Genomic DNA, 22851 nt, shown 5'->3' on the forward strand with positions numbered 1-22851 from the left:
GTTAGTTGAGATTTAACATTTTTACTCATCAGACGGTAATCAATTTTATGGACTTTCTAGAGCTTTTCCAAGATGTAATAACTATGCAATATGATTAGTTGCATAATCATTAAGTAATGACAAGAAGAAAAACTCTTGAGAGACATTTAAAACCCTAAAACCCATTTTATTTAATTAGTTTGAATAAATCTTTTACTAATTTATAAAAACAAATCCAATAGTCTATTCTATTAAGTATTACTTACAAGATTAAATTTTCTACATTACTATTAATTGTAAGTCATATCTTCTTAGTCACGTTTGCCAAAATATATATTGAAATTTATCACGTTTGCCGAAACATTAATGCATAGGGTTTCAAATTTTTTATTCTAAATTACATTCACAAGCTAAGTCATCAACAATCACATAGCCCTTTCTCTGCATGTGCTGACGTGCCTCATGGACATATACAGTGCTACATAAATACTTAATTAACTAGTTTTTCCTCATGTTTTCATGTACCGACAATATTGATGTTTTCATATAAAATATTAAAAATTTCAACATTGCAATTAATGATAATTGGTGCCTTTTTTTTTCTTTATATACATGTATAGCTAACATTTCTTTCCGTATATGAGGTATTACTGAATGGATTTTAATTATGGATGACATTTTTAATTTTTTTTTATATTCAAATGAATTGTCACTCAAGTCAATAAGATAGATCCTTGCAAGAAATAGAACTCTAAATTTAAATTTTAAACGGTTGTATATATACATGAATATAACTTGAACACGCAGACTCATTTACATCATAAAAACGTTTTATATATTTATATGCGCCTCGCGCATTGAAGATAGACATCACTACCATTATTATAATTAGATAAATGTTTTATGCATTATATCTTTCACACATGTTGTTATATGAGATTCTTGTAGAAACTTTTAACCAACATAAACAAATGGCTCAATCTTAATTTTTAAATTAACATAATTTATACTAACTTGGTGAACATAGAATTAAAATAGAGTTGAATCAAGACAAATAGAATATTTTCAAATATATACTGGAATCGATCCGATCCTATTTAACAAAACATGGATAGTATTTTATAGGATTTGAAATGGATTGAAATGGATTCTTTTTAAAGATACCATTCATTTAAGATTCAAATTAGGTAATACCTTTATGTAACATCTTAATTATATTTAAATCTGACTATATTATATGTATAAATTAAAGTTTTATACCGTATCTAATTTTGTTGGATACTATTTGTTGGCATTACAAGTCAATACATCCTAAACCCATTTAAACGGAATCATTCAAAGTCAAGCTCACAATAAAAGACTTGCACCAAATTGCGGCAACCTAAAACCATTTACTCATTTCAAATAACGCCAATTAATCTCCCATTTCCAATTTAAAAACCACCGGTACCAAATTGTATTGCAACCGATAACTTCCATGGCAAGTCAACCTCATTTTGTGCTATTCCCGCTCATGGCACAAGGTCACATGATCCCGGTCATTGATATGGCTAGATTGATCGCCGAGAGAGGTGTGATTGTAAGCCTGATAACAACTCAGTATAACGCGTCGAGATTTGAAAGAATCATACAAAGAGCGATTAAAGAATCGAGCCTTCCGATTCGTCTTGTGCAAATTCCATTTCCTTGTCAAGAAGTAGGTCTTCCTGTTGGCTATGAGAATCTTGATATTCTTCCTTCAAGAAACTTGCTAAAGAAATTCTATAATGCACTTGAAAAGCTACAACAACCGTTAGAATCCGTTCTTGAACATGCGAATCCTCCTCCGAGTTGTATAATTTCAGATAAGTGTCTTTCTTGGACATCAAGAATCGCTCAAAAATTCAATATTCCTCGAATCGTGTTTCATGGGATGTGTTGTTTCTCTCTCTTGAGCGCTCTTAATGTACGTTATAGTCAAGTTCATACTTCGGTCTCGTCTGATTCGGAACCATTTGTAGTTCCGAATATGCCTCAGAGCTTTCAGGTGACACGGTGTCAGCTACCGGGATCATTTGTTAGCTTACCGGATTTAGATGATGTTCGAAACAAGATGCAAGATGCCGAATCAGCATCCTTTGGAGTCGTGGTAAATAGCTTCAATGAGCTTGAAAATGGTTGTGCCGAGGCATACGAGAATTCGATAAAGAAGAAAGTATGGTGCATTGGACCGGTTTCTTTATGCAATAAGGAGAGTTTAGACAAGTTTGAAAGAGGAAACATAGCTTCAATTGATGAGAAACAATGCTTAGAATGGCTTGATTCGAAGAAACCTAGGTCGGTAATTTACGCTTGTCTTGGTAGTTTATGTAGACTAGAACCGACACAACTCATAGAATTAGGATTAGGGCTAGAAGCATCAGGAAAACCTTTTATATGGGTAGCGAAAACGGGTGAGAAAACATCCGAATTAGAGGATTGGTTCGCCACGGAGAAATTCGAAGAAAGGATCAAAGGAAGAGGGCTAGTGATCAAAGGTTGGGCTCCTCAAGTTCTTATACTATCACATCCGGCAATTGGAGGATTTCTAACGCATTGCGGTTGGAATTCAACTATAGAAGGCGTATGCGCCGGAGTTCCAATGATAACATGGCCGCTTTTCGCGGAACAATTCTTCAATGAGAAGTTAATAGTGGAGATTTTGAAGATTGGTGTTAGGGTTGGTGTTGAAGTTCCTGTAAGGTGGGGAGAGGAAGAGAAAGTTGGAGTGTTGGTGAAGAAAGAAGAGGTGGAGAAAGCTGTTAAGATGTTAATGGATGGAGGAGAAGAACAAGGGGAACAAAGAAGGAAGAAAGCTTGTGAACTTGGAGTTATGGCAAGAAATGCTATGGAACTTGGTGGATCTTCTCACTATAATTTGTCACTTTTGATCCAAGATGTTGTAAATGAAGCAGAAAATCTCAAGAAAATGATGAGGAGATTTTAGATTTCTTATATGTTAGATTTACCAAGTTGAAGATTTATTGTTATGAATGAATTAATTGCATGGTGATGTAATCTAAAATGAATTAGTGTGTAATCAAGAAATATAGTTTTGCAAATAATTTTTGGTCTTGTATAATTTACAACTATGCACAAGTCTACATTCCTCTTTAATGATACTTAGTTTAAGTCAACCAAATTTTAGGTTAAATGCAATTAAATTAAAAAAATTAGTGTAATTTATAAATAATATATGAACTTTAAAACTTGGTAGAATCAACCACTAATTTTTATATATCTTGAAATTAAATTGCAATACCCACCTATATTTCTATAAAAAAAAGTTGATAGGGATATTAAAAAATATATTATTCAGGCAGTTATATCGATCACTTTTCAACGAAAAATATTTTGGTGTTTTGATTTGTCAAAACATGAAATATGGTGATTGATTTTGCCAAGTGTTAAAGTTTATATTTTATTTTTAAATCACTTTAAAGTTTATAATAATTTGTTTTGCAATTAAACCTTAATTTTTAAATATATTATTATTATCTTTCACTTAATCTCATGGTTTTAACTTTGCCATAGTTAAAAATCTCTTTTTTTTTCTCTTAAATAGAAAATTCTAGCCGTCAATTTTTTTTTTGCTTCGGCTGTCATAAATGATTCATTTTTTCCATTAATGGTAGCCATTTCTTTTTTTTATTGCTTTATAATAAAATAAATAGCCGACTCTTTTTAATTTTTTTGTTTTTTTGTTGGCAAATCGATCAACGAAGCCCATCAATTTTAGTATATATATATATATATATATATATATATATATACAAATCGAAAATCAGAGATAAATAAAGAACTTTCAATACTGAAGATGAAATCGTTTATAGGTTATATTAGTTTTTTTTATATCTTTAATATAGCGATTGTTTTTTTATGAAAGTTTTGTTGTCATTTCTATATAAAAAGTTTGTTTTGCCTTTTTAATAAAGCGGTGAGTTTCGGTTAGACAAAGAATAATTGGATCTTATTGTGATAGTATATAATTTTTATTTTTATTTTATAAAATGATATGTGAATTAAGATTTTACATTTTGTTTATATCAGATCATTAGAATGGTTATATTTTTTTTTAAATTCTTACATTTATAATTGATTGATATTAATAAAAAAATATTTAATTGTCAAAAAAAAAACATTATCACAGTTGAGAAATTAATTCAATATAGTTTTATATTTATATATATAAGGAAAAATACATATCTGGGTCTATTCATTATTCTCATTTTTGGCATTTTATCCATGATCTTTTATTTCATCAAGATTAAGTCCATGGACTTTTAATTTTATTAATTCTTCTACCATATATTTAAGCGAGTGTACTTCGCTCATCATTATTACAATTGATATATTCTTTTAATCATTTTCATACTTTAATTTTTTGTTTGACAATTGTATCCTTATACTTTTATTTTTCTTAATATTAAGTCTCATTAATGATGTTAAAATATTCAATTTTATTTAATTCAAAACATACATATCAAGTATGAAGTGTATTGTTTATGTGGATTTACTTGATTGATACAGTTAGTCGAGAGAACTCTAATTGAATTGATTGCCTCACAGAATTAATGGACTAAACTGAAATGTATTTTGTTTTTTGAGATAAATCTGTTAAAATTTGCACCGAATATTTTGAATAATTAATTAAAGGATGCTTTTGTATTGAACATATAGTAAGCACAAACAGAAGAAGTCCAAGTATGCGTTAGACTCGGCATAGTATTGTTGTTGTGCAGTACCAAAAAAATCACATGCATATATATTTGCATTAATTATAATTAATTTTTCATCTTTATCTATCTTTTCTAGAACAAACGTTAACCCCAAAGTTGGTATAGACATAGAATATCACCCTTCTCCACAATGACCACTTAGCTAATCTCTCCTTCTTGTCGTTTTTCACTGTTAAACCATCATTAATTCTTAATTCTCTTCTAATCTTCTTGTTCTACTCACCATAATCTTTCGAATTTGTCAACCTACATTCTTTAAAATTAAAAATAAAACAAGAAAAAGGGTACTGCATTTGATCAAGAAAAGGAAATGTTCAGGTTGCACAAGACTAAGCCAGCAAAATCAGGAGAAAGAATTGATTTCAAGTTTTCTCAGTTTAAAGTAGTTCAGGTATAGTAATTTATTAAGCATTTTCCTTTACTTAATTTTGTTTCTATTTTCCATTTTTGCAAGAATATATAAACAAAGGGTTAATTACAAAAAAAAAATGAGCGCTTTTTGTAATTATAACACGAATTTTACGACAATGTAACACAAGCTATCAATTTTTATATAATTTAAGATACAGACAATTTTTCGATAAAAATATGTTCATGTGGATGCCGACAGAGTATATTTCCGGTGTTCATATCATCATTTTTTCACCGAAAAATAGTTTGGCGTTTCAAATTATAAAAAGATAATAATTTATATTTTACATTGCTAATATTTGAAGTTTGTATTGTAATTACAAAACACGCTAATGTTTATAATTTATGTATTAACAGGTGCCAAAAGGATGGGACAAGTTGTTTGTGTCAATAGTTTCAGTAGAGACTGGAAAAACTATTGCCAAGTGTAGTAAATCATCAGTTAAAAATGGGAATTGTAATTGGACGGATACTGTTTCAGAATCTATTTGGATTGATAGTCACTCTTTCAAGGAACTTCAAGATTGCCCCTATAAGCTTCTTGTTGCCATGGTAGTATTTATTTGTTGTTTATCATTTTTTTATATTTTTATTGACAAAATAGAAATTTACTTGAAATCGGCTGTCTTGAATATTATTTCTATGTTGCACGGAAACTTTTTGAATCCCACGCCTCGGGTTTGTTTTCGGAAATATTTATGAACTCTAAAGCTCTTTATTTATGACTCATAATATTCGCGGTTTTTCATTTTCGCATTTTTCGTTTCAGTGTTTCTGTTTCCGTGTTTCTGATATTTACATTTCGGCTTTTTCAGGGATCTGCTAGATCTGGCATTCTTGGAGAGGCTTTAATAAACATGGCAACATACATGAGTGCTAGTGACTCTGTTTTACTTTCATTCCCTCTCAAAAAGTGCAATCATGGGACTATTTTACAAGTTAGTATAAAATAAAATTTCTTTTTTCCTAAATTAAAAAAAAAGAATTGGAATTTTTTTTTGAAAAATTCATTTTTGCTAAACTAATTTGCAGTTCAAGGTTCAATGCTTGACACCAAGAACAAACCTTAGAAATAATGAATTAGAAGGTATTAATTCCAACAAGCAAGAACCTAATTCAGATTCCAAGATTCCAGAAATGAAGTCAGAGGAATCTGATAATTCAATTGAAAAGAGTTCAAGATCTTACTCTAGTAAAGATTTGGGCTCAATTATTCATCAAGAAGATCAAGAAACTAAGGTATAATTTTAATGATTATAATCACATTCATTTTCCTTTGCGTAATGTTCAAAATCTTTTCTTGATTAGATCCATTTTCTATCTTTCAGGAATCTATTTTTCCTACTTCGGATTCACAGCACAGCTATAATTCAGAAGAGACTAATTCCATGGAAAAAGAAGAGCCTATTAACTCCGAAAATAGTGAACTGCCTCGAAATTCAAATGCCGACAATGATTCTCATTCGTCGTTTAAGTCGCGCATTACGCATTCAGACAGTCTTTCACAGGATGATGTTGCTGCTACGCCGTCTTTAAAATTTTCAGGATCTTCTAGAAGCTTACTTGAAGCTGCTGAAGTTACTATCGAAGAGCTTCAAGGTGAAGCTAAGATGTGGGAGCGGAATTCCAGGAAGTTGATGCTTGATTTGGAGTTACTGAGAAAAGAATATTCTGAACAGTCTAAGAATCAGTTAGATTTGTCTGTTGAGCTTTCTGAAGCATCTGCAGAGCGCGATGGATTGCAGAAAGAAGTTGAACAGCTAAAGCTGTTCCTGGAGAAATCGACGGAAAAACCAGAATCTTTTCAGGATTCAGAATTTAAAGATAAAGGCAAAGATTATGTTATAGAAGAACTGCGAAACGAGATTAAGTTTCAGAAAGAATCTAATGCTAGTCTGATTTTGCAATTGAATCGTACTCAGGATTCAAACGTGGAGCTTGTTTCGGTTCTTCAGGAATTGGAAGAAACTATAGAAAAGCAAAAGGCTGAAATGAAGAATCTTGTCAAGAATCAAGAATCAGAACAGCTTTTGCAAGCTAAAGTGCAAGAACTTGAAATTCAAAGCTTGAAAGCAAAGTTATCAGAATTGGAGTCTGTAGATGAATCTACTAGAAATCTGATGGAAGAATATGAATCACTAAAAGCAAAAATGCAAGAGCTTGAAAGAGACTGTCAGGAGCTAACAGATGAAAATCTTGAGCTCTTGGTCATGCTCAAGGAAATGAAGAACAGACCCGCAGAAGGAGTTGTATGTTCGAGCATTTCCACGTTTGAAGCTAGCGAGTATGGATCGGTAATCCGTGATCTTGAAGAAAAGATAAGAGAGAAAGTTCAAAAGGAAATTGAAAATGATCAAAATCTTTCTGTTCAAGAATTTCAGAACCTGAAACTTGAGCTAGAACACAAAGTTACCGAACTTTCCGAGACATTGAATGATAAAAGAGGGGTGATTGAAAGATTGGAAGGTGAGATTTCTTCTGTTCGAAAAGAAAAGATTCAAATAGAGGAGAAGATTGAAATTTTAATTAGAGAAAATGAAATTGCTACAAAATGCATAAATGAAAATGGCAAGTGGGAATTGGAGATTCATGTATCGGAGCTGGAACAGGAAAATGAAGAGTTATCAGCTTGCATATCTGTCATGGAAGCTCAAATAAGGAACTTGACAGATGATAGATATTCCTTAGAATCGGAGCTCGAGAATTACAAATCGAATGCAGGAATTCTTCAAGATGAGATTACAAGACTACAAAAGGAGATAGAGACAGAAAAGGAAAATGCAAAACTGGAACTAGAAGCCAATTCTGAGAGTCATATGGAAGAATGCAGATTACTTCAGGAATCAAACGAAGAGTTAAAAATCCGAAAGGTCGAGTTGGAAGAACAATGCAACCAATTCGAGACAAAATTGTCGGAGTCACACAGAACTTTAACGGATTACGCGAAGAAGGTTGATCAATTAGAACAAAATATTTGTTCATTGTTAGAACAAAGTGCATCAAAAGAGAGAAGTCTAAGTTCAGAATTGCATTTGCTTCAAAACGGAAACGAGGAGCAGAACAAGAAACTTGGAGTATTAAATCAGATGTACGCAGATAAGATGATTCGAGTTGAGAATCTTCAGCAGGAGATTGAAGATCTTACTATGCAACTCTCTGCAGCTCGAGATGAAAAAGAGAGGGTAATGTCGGGTACTGCAAGTGAAATATCCGATTTACAAGCAAAACTATCTAAGCTAGAATTGGATATAAACAGAATACATATAGAATCAAATACGAAGATCCAAGATTTGACAGATGAGCTTGTGTCTTCAAAAGAACACCAAGAAATACTAAAAGCTGATAATGGAAAAATGTCGAAAATATCGGAGAATTACAAGTCTCGTGAAGAAAGAATGAAAACTTCTCTTAATGATCTTGAATTAAAGCTTACAGTTTCGGACTACGAGAGGCAACAATTGATGGAAGAATGTACAGAATTGAAGGCTCAGTTGCTGAAAATGGAGTTTCTTGCGGATGAAGTTAAAGATTTGAAGAGTGAACTGAAAAAAATCAAATCCGAAAAAGAGAAACTAGAAGCTTCATTGAATCTAAAATCGGAAGAATGTACAGAACTGACGACAGGGAAGAATTTATGCATCGAAAAGATCATTGAATTGCAGAAAACAGTTTCAGAACTAGAAGATTGCAGACAAGATAAAGTTTCCATAGAAGAAAAGCTTCAGAAATTGGAGAATGAACTTATAGAAAAAGAGGCATTATGTGAACAAGACGCGGAGGTTAAAAATGAAATGAATCGAATCAAGAGAATAAACAAACAACTTCAACAGCAGAATCAACAGCTTGAGGAGGAGAAACAAAAGTGCAGAACAAGAACTCAATCACTCGAAGAAGAATTGATCGTGGCGAAGGAAAAACAACGCAGCCTGCAGCGCGAGTCGAGAACTATGAATTCTTATTCGAATTCTCCTAGTAATCAACATCAAAGAGAAGTATGCATCAATTTTGGCTTTATTTTATGATTAAAATCTGTTTTTTGAGATTTTGCATATGCATTTTAATGTTTAACACATCTATTTCTATGTCCTTTAGTTGCTTGAGGATGAACTATCAAAATCAATGGAGGCAAATAATAATGCATATAAAGCTCATGCTAAAAGGTGAGTACAGAATTTCCCATAGCACGGTTTAATAACGCCTGTGGTCTCAAATTTTTACTCATAGTATCAATTTGATACCGAGACTTCAATACCAAACCAAATTGAATTTATCAGTTTGATTCGATTTTTTACACACTCTTACTGAGGTTCATCGCAATGTAAATTAAATTTAAGATACCATTATATAATTATAACTTGAAGTTTCAGTACCAAATTGAAAGTAGGGGCAAAAGTTTGGTACCATACAGGCTAATAACCAACCTTAAGCACATTTTTCTTGTTAATTAAGTTTAATAATTCTGCAACTGCAATTGGCTTAAATACAGATTAAGCTCGGAAGGACGAAAAGGGTGGACAGGATCTCCAAGAAAATCAAAACCGGATAACGAATTCGTACCGAAAGAAAAATTCGAACGCACGAAATCGTCATTAGAGGCAGAGTTAAAAGATATTCGAGAGCGTTACTTGGACATGAGCCTAAAATATGCTGAGGTAGAAGGCCAAAAGGAGGAGCTTGTAATGAAGCTCAAGACATCTAACAGTGGAAAAAGATGGTTTTAATGAATTAAATCAATGATTCTTATGAAATAAAACTAATACAAAATTTGCTGATAGAATATACTGCAGGTATGTTTCTGATAATAAATTGCAGTATCAAATGAATCAATGAAAAAATTAAAAGGATATTAATTTTTTCCTGGATAAGTTTTGTAAATGCTTCTCTGTAGTAACATGTTTTGTTGGACTTGGAAGAGCAATAAGAGAAATATTTTTGTGTTAATTCAGTTCGTCACATGGAATTATAAACTATCCATTGTTGATTTGAACATCTCATCGCGTTTGAGTAGAGATGAACATAATCACTTTTGAGTTGAGTTGAGTTGAGTTGAATTGAATTTTAAGACAACTATATTGATAAAAATAATACAATTAGATAGGCGAGGAATTTATAACTTGATATAGCGAATTGGATTAATTTAAATTTTTGGATTATTTGCAAAAAAAGAAAAGCTCAATATTTCACGTGTATAACGATTTAAGCACAATTTTTTATAACTTGTTGAAAATAAGCCTGATATTTCATTTTTTGGTATTCTCTACCACCAGAACTTTTTTTTTCTTCACAAAAAGATGTTCTTTTGCCCGTTTTTAATGAATGAAACTATATCGAATAATTATTTTGGATGCTAAAAAATAAAATTTGGGTTTCTTTATGTTAGGTGTAAAAAATTGTGCTTAAATCGCCACAAACCTTAAAATTGGAGTTTTTTTGCTTTCAAATCCCCCTAAAATTTTCTGATAAATAGATGGTAAAGTATGTTAGGCTGTCATACATTCTAGATGATTTGGTATCAAATAATATTCTCATACACTTCCTAAGATACCCAATATTTGTCACATTTTCTTTTCAAAATTAATTCTGCATCTCATTAGCATATGATATGGAAACCCTTCCCTCTTTATCTATCATCCACGTTCTGTTTTTTGATAATTAGAGGGTGGGGAAGCGCTTATTGGAAAAATCGATCTCACGACCTAGCAGATAGTTAACTAGCGCTTATACCGTTTAAACTATAACTCATTGATATTTATCACTTTGTTTCAAAAAATATATATAACAATCTTATTTGAATGATTTATGTTTTTTTAATTGATTTGAACTAGAGATTTTTATATTCCGGAGATGATTTTATTGTCAAAAAGTCCCTGTCTAAATCGAATTATTCTATATTTATGGACCAACCAAGAATATTACCAACTGAGTTATAGATGCCTTCAATTAATATTTCATGTTTTGATTTTCAATTTAATATAACAATGTTTTGATGTCCTTAGGCTGTAACCATAAGCCTCTAATTAAATAAATATTAGCATCGTTGGATGATTCATCATAAGAAAGAAAAACCTTAATTCAAAGGCATTACGCCATCAAAGAAAAAGGGTATCTAACTATTTGGTTTATAGAACAAAAGAATTATACTGCTGCTGTCACCAAATAAATATGACATTTCACAATCTAAAACAACAATTAAATAAAAATGCATACCTTGAATTGAATAGCAATTCAAGTGCCCTAGTTATTTAATATTAACCATGCATATTCTTAGATTAATGATCACATATCTTGTTTTATTATGCTATTTAGTTTTAAGTCTTTGTAAATTTAACATTACATAAAATTAAATATTTTTTAAGTCTTTGTAAATTTAACATTACATAAAATTAAATATGCTTAATATTAATCAACAAGAAAAACCTTTTAAAAATTATTTTTGGAGACTTGGGAAACTTATTTATGCTTGAAGACCAATTTTTTGAAAACAAAAAAAACACAACTCAAATATGTTTATAATATATGTTAAACTAAATAGGAAATTAAAGTGGAGATAAAGTAATTAATGAAAGGAGTAGTTGTGATATGAGAAGTTGGAAAAGGAGGTAGCAATGGCATATCCTATGGAAGATGCTAAAAACATGCAACATCTTTATTTTAGTATCTTTTACTTTTCTTTTCTCTTTTTTTCCTTTTCGGTTTCCTTTTAAATAATAAAATTAAGTTTACAATCCAACAAATCGTACGGCATGGTTTATCTCATATTACATGATAATAAAAAAGTGAAGAATTTGTTTATTTTATTTTATTTTAAATATACATTTTTAAAAGGTAATTAGACAAAGGAAAAATTAATACACAAAGAGAGAAATAAAAATGCTAAATTATTGGAAGCAATTTTCATGAAAAAAAGAAATTGCCGATCACGAGTCATTTATACACCTATCTCGCACACAAAAAATCACTATTTTTAATTGAACAAAGGGTCAATGTGCCCCCTAAATTTGTGACACGGGATCATCTAACTCAATTTATACTTTTTTGAACAACTAACTCCAAAACTCTTCATTTTTTGGTCAAATAACCCCATAATTGTATTTTTTTAAACGTATAAAATGCAAATCGTAGGTGAGTGATATAAAAAAGTAATTAGATATTTCCCTAATTATTACAATATAATTATCCCAAATCTATTTTTTGAAATAAAAATATTAATTATAGGGTTATTTGACCTAAAAATAAAGAGTTATGGGGTTAGTTGCTTAAAAAAGTATAAATTGAAATAGATGACCCCGTGTCACAAGCTCAGAGAGCGCGTTGACCCTTTGTTCATTTTTAATTGTAGAGTTCAATTATGTGTGAGTACTTAATTAAAAATTGAATTACATAAACATTTCCTTAGCTCATAAAGTAAAAAGGTGCATTCAAATCAAATTTAAACAAAAAAGTTCAATATAATTAAATTAAATTTATAAAGATGTAAAATAATTAAACCAAACCAATCAATTTGGCTAATTTTTTTTATCAAAGTTAGTTTTCTCAATTTAATTTGTATGGAAACTAAATATAACTTTTTCATCATGAAAATCAAATTAAATTAAAAAATTGAATTCTTTTTGACAAAATAATTTTATATGTCTGTAACTTTAAATATTTTAACATACATTTTCTTTAAAAATAGACAGTTTGATAAGTTAATTTTTTTATAAATTAGAATAAATATATCGTTAACGTGTATGATCTGACATATGAAGTATTTATACATAAATTTATTTGATTGACTCTGTTATGAAAAATAATCATTAAAATCTACATATTATTATCTCAATTTGCTAGATGGAAGAAACAAACTGTTCAAATTATTTGTTAGAAATATATCAGTCAAAAGAGTCAAAAAAAAACTAGAAATATATACAATTAAATTTTCCATTCTTTTTTATATGTCAAAATAAAATAAAATAAAATTTAGTAATTTGATTAAATTATTCAATTTAGTTGAAGTGGACACAAATTAGCTAGACACTCCTAGCTAAGTCACCTCACACTTTAATTAATTAACCACCTGACCCAACACACAATAAATAACCAACTCACTCCTTCATAAACAAACCCTCTTCATTTACACTTTGCAGCTTCCTCTCCATTTCACCATCTACCTTCTTCTTCTTCTTCACCATCCGCCATGGCCATGGCCACCCTTTGCTTAAGCTTTTTCTTTTCTTGAAGAAAATCAAGTTATGTAAAGGGTGGCCAGCCATGGCCAACTCAGTGAGTTCTTGAAAAGGTTGCAGTATTTGTTTCATAGGGCAACTTCGATCCTTTGGCATTTTCTTGGAGGAGACTTTCACAAGGGCGACTCAGATTATTATTATCTGTCTCTTCAATGTTTCTGTTTGCTTTATTTTGTTTTAAATTTCTGTGTGATGTGAGATACTATTATGGTTATTGCTTGCATTAATCATATTTAAATGTATTGGCCTTTGCCCTTGTTAAGTTGTTGTTATTAATGCATCTTGTTAGTTTGATGGGTTTTTTTTGGTCATTGTTAGTTTTAATTTTAATCTTGATTAATAATCACTTAAAAATACTTGATACTTTTTGGACTTTAGAAAAAGGATTGATTATAAATCCTTTTTAGAATATAGACAAGTATTCAATAGTTTTTTTAAAAAAAAGGCTCGATTATTAATTGTTCTTTTCATTTGTGATTTTTTTTTATATTTTCGTCAATAATATTTTTTTTTTAAAATAAGTCAATAATGTATTTAGAAAAAGGATTTTACAAAACTATGTATGCTATATTTAACATAAACATGATTATATAAAAATGTTTTAATTTGTTTTTTAATAATATATCAGCCTAGTTGTTGGAATATGCGGAAATAAATTAGGATCGTTCTTGACATACCTTTTGTCGATTCCACAAGTTTGATTGAACTTTATGCACTAAGTCTCAAGTATTTTCACAACGGAAAATACCTATGTTTCACCACCTAATGTACCTATTAATTGTGTATATTTGATAGAGAATTGAGTTATGATTCATTAGTTAGTTATGTGGTATCATTACATGTATATATAAACATATAATGGGTGCCATGAATAGGTGTAACTTTCCATTAAGTTGCAACTTTTCATTAAAGGTTGCAACCCTATTCCATGCAAACCCATGAAAACCCAAATATGTAATTGGATTCGGGTCAATCCATCATGGGCGACCCGACCCAAATACCAACATCTCCTACTCGCACATGACGGGTTAGACCTCATTGCGAGATTCTCTATTATCAAAATATAACCACAATTTCATACCAGTACATAGGTCGTGCGACCTAGCGAGTGTACATGCACTCGGGAGCTTATAGCTATGCATCTGTTAGGAATGACATAACAGCTTCTACCCTTAAAAAAAATAAATCATTATTATTCTCGCAGTACCCTAGATTTATCCTTTTGAAATAATAAACTCTATTCCCTCCCAGAGTATGTTAAAAAAACATATATATTTGTGTATTCATAATCAAGTCACATTTCTTCAAAAATTGACAAGATTGGCCGGCCAATGAAAACACTAAATCAAATCTTCCTTTCTTACTCGAAATTTACAATTTATACACAGCTGCTTTTCTAGACATGGTCCATAGGCCGAATCATCCATAACCATAGGTAGCAAGCTAAGGTAGCAAACACCATGAATAAAACATAAATAGCAGTAAAAAGTCTAAGGGTACAATCATAAGGATATATATTTATCTTATATGGTCTCACACAGTGGAGAAGCAGGAAATCATTCTCCCACTATCCTTTTGGTCGTCTTAGCACACATGGTATGAATCATGTGCTACAGTATTCTTTATATCTACGATGTCAAATAAAAATACTGTACGGATCTTAGTTCAGTCATTTCTTAACGCCTAACTTGAATTCTCAAAACTCTTACTCTGAGCGGGTAATAATGAGAACTCACATCCGGCTATCACAGATCACTTGGATTCGGGCAGTCCAAAACGGTTATAAATATATTATATAACCTCATCTTATTCTCTTGAGGCGATAAACCTAACATCATATCTCATCTCCACTCGCTCATCTAGCGCTAGAGGCGACCGCTCGTGTGAGTGAGCCAATCTAAAATCTGTGTGACATCTTTGTTGAACATTTATCAAATAATATATGTGATGTGATGATATAATAAAATTAATGACAAGACATAATATTCATTTTTGCATACATATAATCAGTACAATATAAGCTAAACAATATATTTATAGATAAATATAATTATCTAAATTATACGCAATCCAAGAGATTTCACATGTGCAAGAAATACATCTCTTAAAGATCAACTACCACTTCAATGCGTAGAAATATATTGTACTACTACTTCTTTTTAGGCAATTATGTCTCTGACGTAGTTATACTAGCTAACTCTCCCATAAACAATACATATGTTTGGGTGAGAGCATATCATAGCATACATTGGACATTCTATAGCACTAGCATATGGTATAATGGACGTTTCTCTTTATTCTTGTGGATTCTTAGAATATATTGTTGGACTTAAAACTTCATATTTTAACACTGGAGTATCCAGTGGCTTGCAAGTACTCATATTGGAGTATTCTAGAACCTTTTGGATATAACCCTCTTGTGACAGAGTCAAAAGTTTCTTAGAACGATCTTTTTTCAGTTTTAACTCCCAATATGAAGTCTGCCTCACCTATATCTTTCATATCAAAGTTTATGGATAACCATCTATGGTGTCATGACATACTCTTTGTCATTCCAGTAATCAAAATATCATTAGCATAAAGAGATAGAATTGCAAATTTATCATTCGATCCTTTTATGTAAAAACAGTGATCTTCATTAATCATCTTAAAATCACATATCAACATGGACTTATGAAATTATAAGTTACCACTGTGTGGATGCAATTTTAAATATAAATTCGCCACAATAGCCAAAATAGATTTCATTTCTTCTTCCGTTGCAACTTTTCATTCTTTCTTTAGAAGACACTCAAAATGCCTCTTTCATTATTTTGGATTTATTATCATTAGTGAGAGTAACAACTAAAGTTTTTGAATGCACACTCTAACGCAAGTGATAACAATCATCTTCACCAATTGAAATTGGTTTGGATTCGTCAACTCTCCCACTCAATTGAAATGTGTGAAGCAACCAATGTGTGCTCCCACTATCAAAAATAGGATTAGATACCTCACTTTTGAGGTTCAAATATTAGTTGATTTAGATCAACTTATCTTTCTTCTTGAATCTTATAAAGATGATAATAACTACCCAAACTTCGCTTTGTAGGAAAATTATCTCAATGAAAATGACATCTTTGGACTCAATTTCTGTTTTCCTTCAATCATTATCCTTACCAATAAAAACATAACCTTTTGAGTTTTCAGAGTATCGAATATAGATACATTTCTTCCCTCTTGGTCCTAATTTACCAAATTTGTGGGAAGAATCAAGAATGTATGTTGCAGATCTTCAAGGACGCAACTCACTCAAATTGGGTTTTCTTTTAGCCCATAACTCGTAAGGTGTTAAGGATACTGATTTTAACGATACACGGTTAAGTATATAGGCTGCTATCAACAATATATCACCTTAAAAATGAACTAGGAGATCAGCTTGAGCCATCTTACACCTAACCAATTCAAGAAAAGTTCTATTCCTACACTCGGCAACACCATCTTGTTGCGAAGTTCTAGGAGCTGTTAATTACCTCAATATACCTTTTTCTTCACACAATTCTTTAAATTGGTCTGATAGATACTATCTACCTAGATTAGTTCTTAAGACTTTCACAGTTTTATCTAATTGATCCTCGACCTCATTTGAATGCTTGTAAAACAATCTAATATTTCAGATTTATGGGAGATCAAATAGACATGAACATATCGAGTGAAGTCATCTATAAAGGTAATGAAGTACGAAACACCACGCTTTTCTTGAACATTCATTGATCCACAAATATCTGAATGTATAAGTTGCAAAAAGAAAATTCAACTCGTTTACCCTTTCCAAAAGGTTTTCTAGTTGTTATTTCTTGTAAGAACATAAGTGGGCGAAATGAATTTTGTATTTGATCCTAAAAAGATCATCACGTGTCAATCTATTCATTCTATCTTGCCCAATATGTTCTAATCTAGCATGCCATATCATGATTGCTAGATTGAGAAAATAATGAAAAACAAACATCACTATTATTAAAATAACATTTAGTGTTTAACACTATAAAACTATCCACATAAAATCTACAACCATAATACAAAGTACCACTAAAAGTCTTAACATAAACATCTTGAAAAATAAACCAAATCCTAACTTTAACAAAGCAATAACGTAGACCAAGTTCCGTCGAATCTCCGGGGCATAAAGGACATCATGTAAACATAGAATCTAGCCTTCTTGCAAAATCAATTTGCATGTGCTAATTTCTTTGACTTCAACTCTTGCAATGTTGCCTACATATATCACTTTAGAACCACTTGTAATTCGACGAAATCCATTTATGTCTCTAGCTACTCGATCTGTGACTCTTGAATCTACACTCCATATAGGATGAGATTCAGTTAGCAAAGGAGTACTAGAAACATAAAAAAAAATAGAATCAAAAACTTCTCTTAAAAGAAGTAAGACAAGACTTTACCTTTTCAGGCTCAGTGCACTCACGAGCATAGTGATCCATGTTTCCACAATTATAACAGGTCGACTTAGTCTTATCCCATTTTCCACCACGCTTTTGGTGCTTGTTTCCACCTTTTGGTCCCGGTCCAGCTCCATCCATCTTGCCTTTATTTTTCCAACTCTTTTTAGACCATTTACGCTTATGACCACCTTGTTTGAAATTAGATTCAGCAACATATGCTTGAATATCAGGTTTAGCAGCCTCGAGGCGCTCATCCTCTAGTTCCAAGTAGCGCGCAATATCACTAAAAGTCTTAATATTCTCATTGTGAGTCATGTTCACTTTCATGTGCTCCCAATTATTAGGCAAAGATCGAATGACTGCTTGGACTTGTTGTTCATTTGTGAGGTTATGTCCAACTGATTTTAGCTCTATTATCATATTCGACATATCCCTTAAATGTTGTTTCATTGTCTTGTTAGGAACTTTTTTATAAGTGTCGAATTTGATAGTCAGCTGCCTAAGTCTAGAGACAGTAGGTCCTCCAAACTTCTCGCGCAAAGCGACCCACATGGCATTAACAGTGGAATACTGCTGATACTCATACACCAAATCATCATTCATGGAACTGATAAGGATTCCTCTTGCAGTTGAATCCTTTTTCTTCCAAATAGTGTATGTAGCCATGTCGCGCTTACATTGCGCATCATTGACATTTTCCTCACCGACCATTGGTTCATCCATTACATTATTAACAGCATCAAGAGTTTCTTGCTCCTCAAGCACATAATGTATTTTCAGATGCCATATGTTATAGTTGTTCCCATTGAGTTTTTCACCCTTATTAAGTTCGGCTATGATATTTTTCGAAGCCATTTCAATTCAATAATAACTAAAAAGAGACATATTTAATGTAAAAATTAATCTATTATGTAATCATACACATCATCATCATATTAATCTAGTCGCAATTAAAAAATAAGTTATTGAAAAATTTTCATATGAACTAGAACCAAAAGTTCACTATGTTCCCAATCAAATTCATCATTCAAATGTTAAATTTTTTTATAACTTAATTTAAATTTGCGCCATTTAATTCTTTGATGAGAATAACAAAATTCTACCAATCATAGAATGCCCATCTCATATATAAAATATTTATTGGAATAAGTATAATAATCCGTAATATTTTAATAATCATAAAATATTTATCAAACATTTAAACACACCATAACTCAAGAATAGTCACCAAAATAATAAAATAAAATTATTTAATCGGGGTATTAATCAAGTTTAGGAAATTAAATGAAATTATTAGTAATTGTCTAACACGTGTATACAATTTCTATGAATTTTCCAATTGAAAATTCTTTAACAATTGCTTTTTAATCAACTAAATGATTCATAAAATTCAAAGTAAATATGTAGAAAATTAATTTTCTCCCACTGAAATTCAACATTATTCAAAATATTATCTCAAATATATTTAATATTTTTCTGTATTTAATTTCTGTCAAAAATAGTTTATTTTTAATTTATAAGAATAATAAACTATAAATTAAATAGTAAATAATATGCATTTCCAAAAAATACAAAAACTATATCGAAAATTCAGAAATAAAAAATACAATTTTTCGGTGTGTTTTCGAAAATTTTGGACCACCGGACCTTGTCGCACGCTCCCACACGCGCCTCAAGCGCGTGTAGGGCTTGTGTTTGGCTGATCAGCAGTCACCCCAAGCGTGGCCTACACGCGCACACGCGCCGTCGTCAGTTTCTTTTCAGTGTTCGATATTTTTTCTACCCCCCTATTTGTGACTGTTCTGAGTTCAACGGTACAATTGGATTTAAATTCCGACATCGTTTGATATGGGTGTGAATCTCAAACTCTATTAAAGAGAGTATAATATGACTATTCGTCTTCAACCATCACACCCCTTCTTTTAAAAACTTTTCCAGATTTTTCATTTTCATATAGACATATTCAAAAATTCATAACTTTCACTACACAAATCCGTTTTAGATGATCTTTATGTCATTTTAAAGATGACGTTATGTAGTTTTCATATATGTAAGTTTTACAAAATTATCAGTCATAAAAATGATCGAAAAATTACGTCAAAGTTTCTGGAAAAACACAAAAATTTAAAATTTCCATAATTGAGTTTTCAACACTCAAACTTTGAATAATCATAACTTTCTCTACACTAATCCAAATTTCGTGTTCTTTATATCGTTTTAAAACTTGAACAACATACTTTAAAAATATATAAATTATATATCATAAAACACAGAATTTGGATATTTAAATTTCATACGATGTAGAGCAAATTATAATGCATATAACATAGAAAATTCATTTTTTTCAAATTTTATGAATTTAAATCAATCAAAGCTTGAAAATCAACATTATAGGCTCCGATACCATTGTTGGAATATGCGGAAATTAATTAGGATCGTTCTTGACATACCTTTTGTCGATTCCACAAGTTTGATTGAACTTTATACACTAAGTCTCAAGTATTTTCACAACGAAAAATACCTATGTTTCACCACATAATGTACCTAATAATTGTGTATATTTGATAGAGAATTGAGTTATGATTCATTAGTTAGTTATGTGGTATCATTACATGTATATATAAACATATAATGGGTGCCATGAATAGGTGTAACTTTCCATTAAGTTGCCACCTTTTATGGAGTTGCAATTTTTCATCAAAGGTTGCAACCCTATTCCATGCAAACCCATGCAAACCCATGCAAACCCAAATATGTAATTGGATTCGGGTCAATCCGTCATGGGCGACCCGACCCAATTACCAACATAATCTAAAAAAGCTAAATGTTTAGCGAAAGTTTTCATTATGTTCAAACGTTTAAATTGTCTCAATAATGTCCAAAAACATAATATAACATTTTAAAAATGTCCAACCCTTGAATGCAGCGTGCTAGTGCTGATGTGTCGTTTAGGTGGCATGTGTGCCACGTTGATAACAAATAAACTTTGAAAAGGTCGAGCGTTTTAAAAAGTGTAAATAATGTCCAAACGTTTTAACAAAAGTCACTATAATATCCAAACGTTTAAATTGTCTCGATAATGTCCAAATATATCTTATGATGTGGTGCGCATCAACACGCCACTTAAGCGACATATCAACATTTTTGGGTTGGAACATTTTTAAGACATTATAATACATTTTTGGACATTATTGAGACGATTCAAACGTTGGGGTACACTACTAGAAAACAGCCATTTAGCGGCGAATTTTTCTGTCGCTAAATGGCTAATTTCTGTCGCTAAACAAATTTAGTGACATAATAGCCCGTCGATAAATTTCTGGTCACAAAACTTTACTACGACGGAGTAAAAAAAATTGCGATGGATTTTTAAAAATACGGATTTAGCGATGTTAATTTTTAAAAATAAAAAATAATTTAATTTTTAATTAAAATCGTAAAATGAAATATTATTTGATCGGTCGCCCATCGTCACCCATCCACCCGCTATACACCATACACTGTCACCTACCCGCAATTTCGCAAATTTCCCAACTTCCTAGCATCCTTCACATTGCTCCCACCCAATCCTCTTTAACCCTATAGTTCCCCCGCGCGTAACTCTATATTAACCAACTCAAATTTTTGTTATATATCTATGTATATTATATTTAAATATAAGTGAAAGTAACAAAAAATTTCTCTTACAATTGTCTTCCGTATTATAAAATAATTATTTTTTTATATTAATTATTTTCAACTCTTGGGTTTTCCAGTTTATATAACTATTTGATTTGATTTTTAGGATTCCGATTACAGATTAGAGTCCGATTACCTAATTTATAAAGCGGATCATCCATATTTTGTGAGACTAATATTCTCTAAATGAAATATTCTTCAAAATGGAGATGAGAATGCAACACTTAACTGATTCTGCTCAGGCCTTCCTTTGACCTTCTTGGAACGGTTTCTCTCCGAAAGAAAACCAAATATTGCAGCTTTTTCAGGGAGCAAATTTGTACTTGTACCAGATGGCGACTCCACATTTTTCAAATCTTTCTATAATAGAGGTAGGACATAACTCTGGGCGAGCGTCTCCCCGAACCCCGCTTCGTTCACACCCGTCATAATGCCAAAATGCATCTCGTAATATCTTATATTTATCTCTCGGATTTGTAAATGCACAAAAGTATGTCCCCTTCCCCACATCAAATATATCAAACCCGCCATTAATCCTCCATGCTGCATAGTTCGTCACATTTGACCTTTTTCCTTTTGCTTTCTTAGTTTTGCTAATAACTTTTTCTGGTTTGCAGTATTCTAAGCCAATACTTTTCTTTTCTTCCCAATTAAAATGATAAAAAATGCTATTAATGCTTTCAACTGTTATGTTATATTTTTTAAATTAAATTTACTGTGCACGGGCTATGCGGTGAATCTCCTTTATCAAAATTTTGGTCACAAAACTTCCAATAACTCTCTGCATCAAGAAGAATAAATAACAGTTAATCAGACATGTTTTTGAAAATTTTATTAAATTTAAACTTAAAAATGTAACTAGAATAAATCTAAAGTTATACAATATGAAACCAAAACTCATTTATTGTTATTTTTTTTAGATTAACAATAGTTTTCTCTTCACTTCAAATTGAAAATGTAAAATACTAAAGTTTTCATGTATATGAAAGCGTAAGTTAAAAACAATTCATGAAATTTGTATTACTTAAGATATAATAGCTTTTGTATGTATATTCATAAAAATAGGATGAAAAATGAGACAAACATGACCATGTTCATGTATTCTTTATTTATGACAAAGATAAAAGATATCAACCAATAAACATAGTAAATATGAAAGTCACATATCTCACATAAGTCTAATTATATTCCATAAATTTATGTTAGAATTTAAATTTGTTGTAGAATGTTTTAACTTTATAAAATCTTATTTAAACAATATCATTTATATTTCCACAATTTATCTCACTATTGTGTGAAATAGAAGAATACACACAATGTGAGCGGTGGGGCGACTCGCGCACTTGAAATTTTAGCGACCAC

General features: G+C 31.0%; 2 protein-coding genes across 2 annotated transcripts; both read left to right on the forward strand.

Moving 5' to 3' along the window:
• Positions 1-1368: 1368 nt before the first annotated feature.
• On the forward strand, positions 1369-3096 carry LOC126676750 (UDP-glycosyltransferase 73D1-like). Its single transcript, XM_050371024.2, has one exon. The coding sequence runs from the start codon at positions 1457-1459 to the stop codon at positions 2942-2944; it is 1488 nt and encodes a 495-aa protein (XP_050226981.1). The 5' UTR covers positions 1369-1456; the 3' UTR covers positions 2945-3096.
• A 1717-nt stretch (positions 3097-4813) lies between these two features.
• On the forward strand, positions 4814-10088 carry LOC126676516 (uncharacterized). The gene is made up of 7 exons (XM_050370734.2): positions 4814-5127; positions 5505-5699; positions 5963-6085; positions 6180-6386; positions 6476-9139; positions 9240-9307; positions 9634-10088. The coding sequence occupies exons 1-7, from the start codon at positions 5047-5049 to the stop codon at positions 9866-9868; spliced, it is 3573 nt and encodes a 1190-aa protein (XP_050226691.1). The 5' UTR covers positions 4814-5046; the 3' UTR covers positions 9869-10088.
• Positions 10089-22851: the final 12763 nt, after the last annotated feature.

This window comes from Mercurialis annua, linkage group LG4 (genome assembly GCF_937616625.2).
Source record: "Mercurialis annua linkage group LG4, ddMerAnnu1.2, whole genome shotgun sequence".
Lineage (NCBI taxonomy): Eukaryota > Viridiplantae > Streptophyta > Magnoliopsida > Malpighiales > Euphorbiaceae > Mercurialis > Mercurialis annua.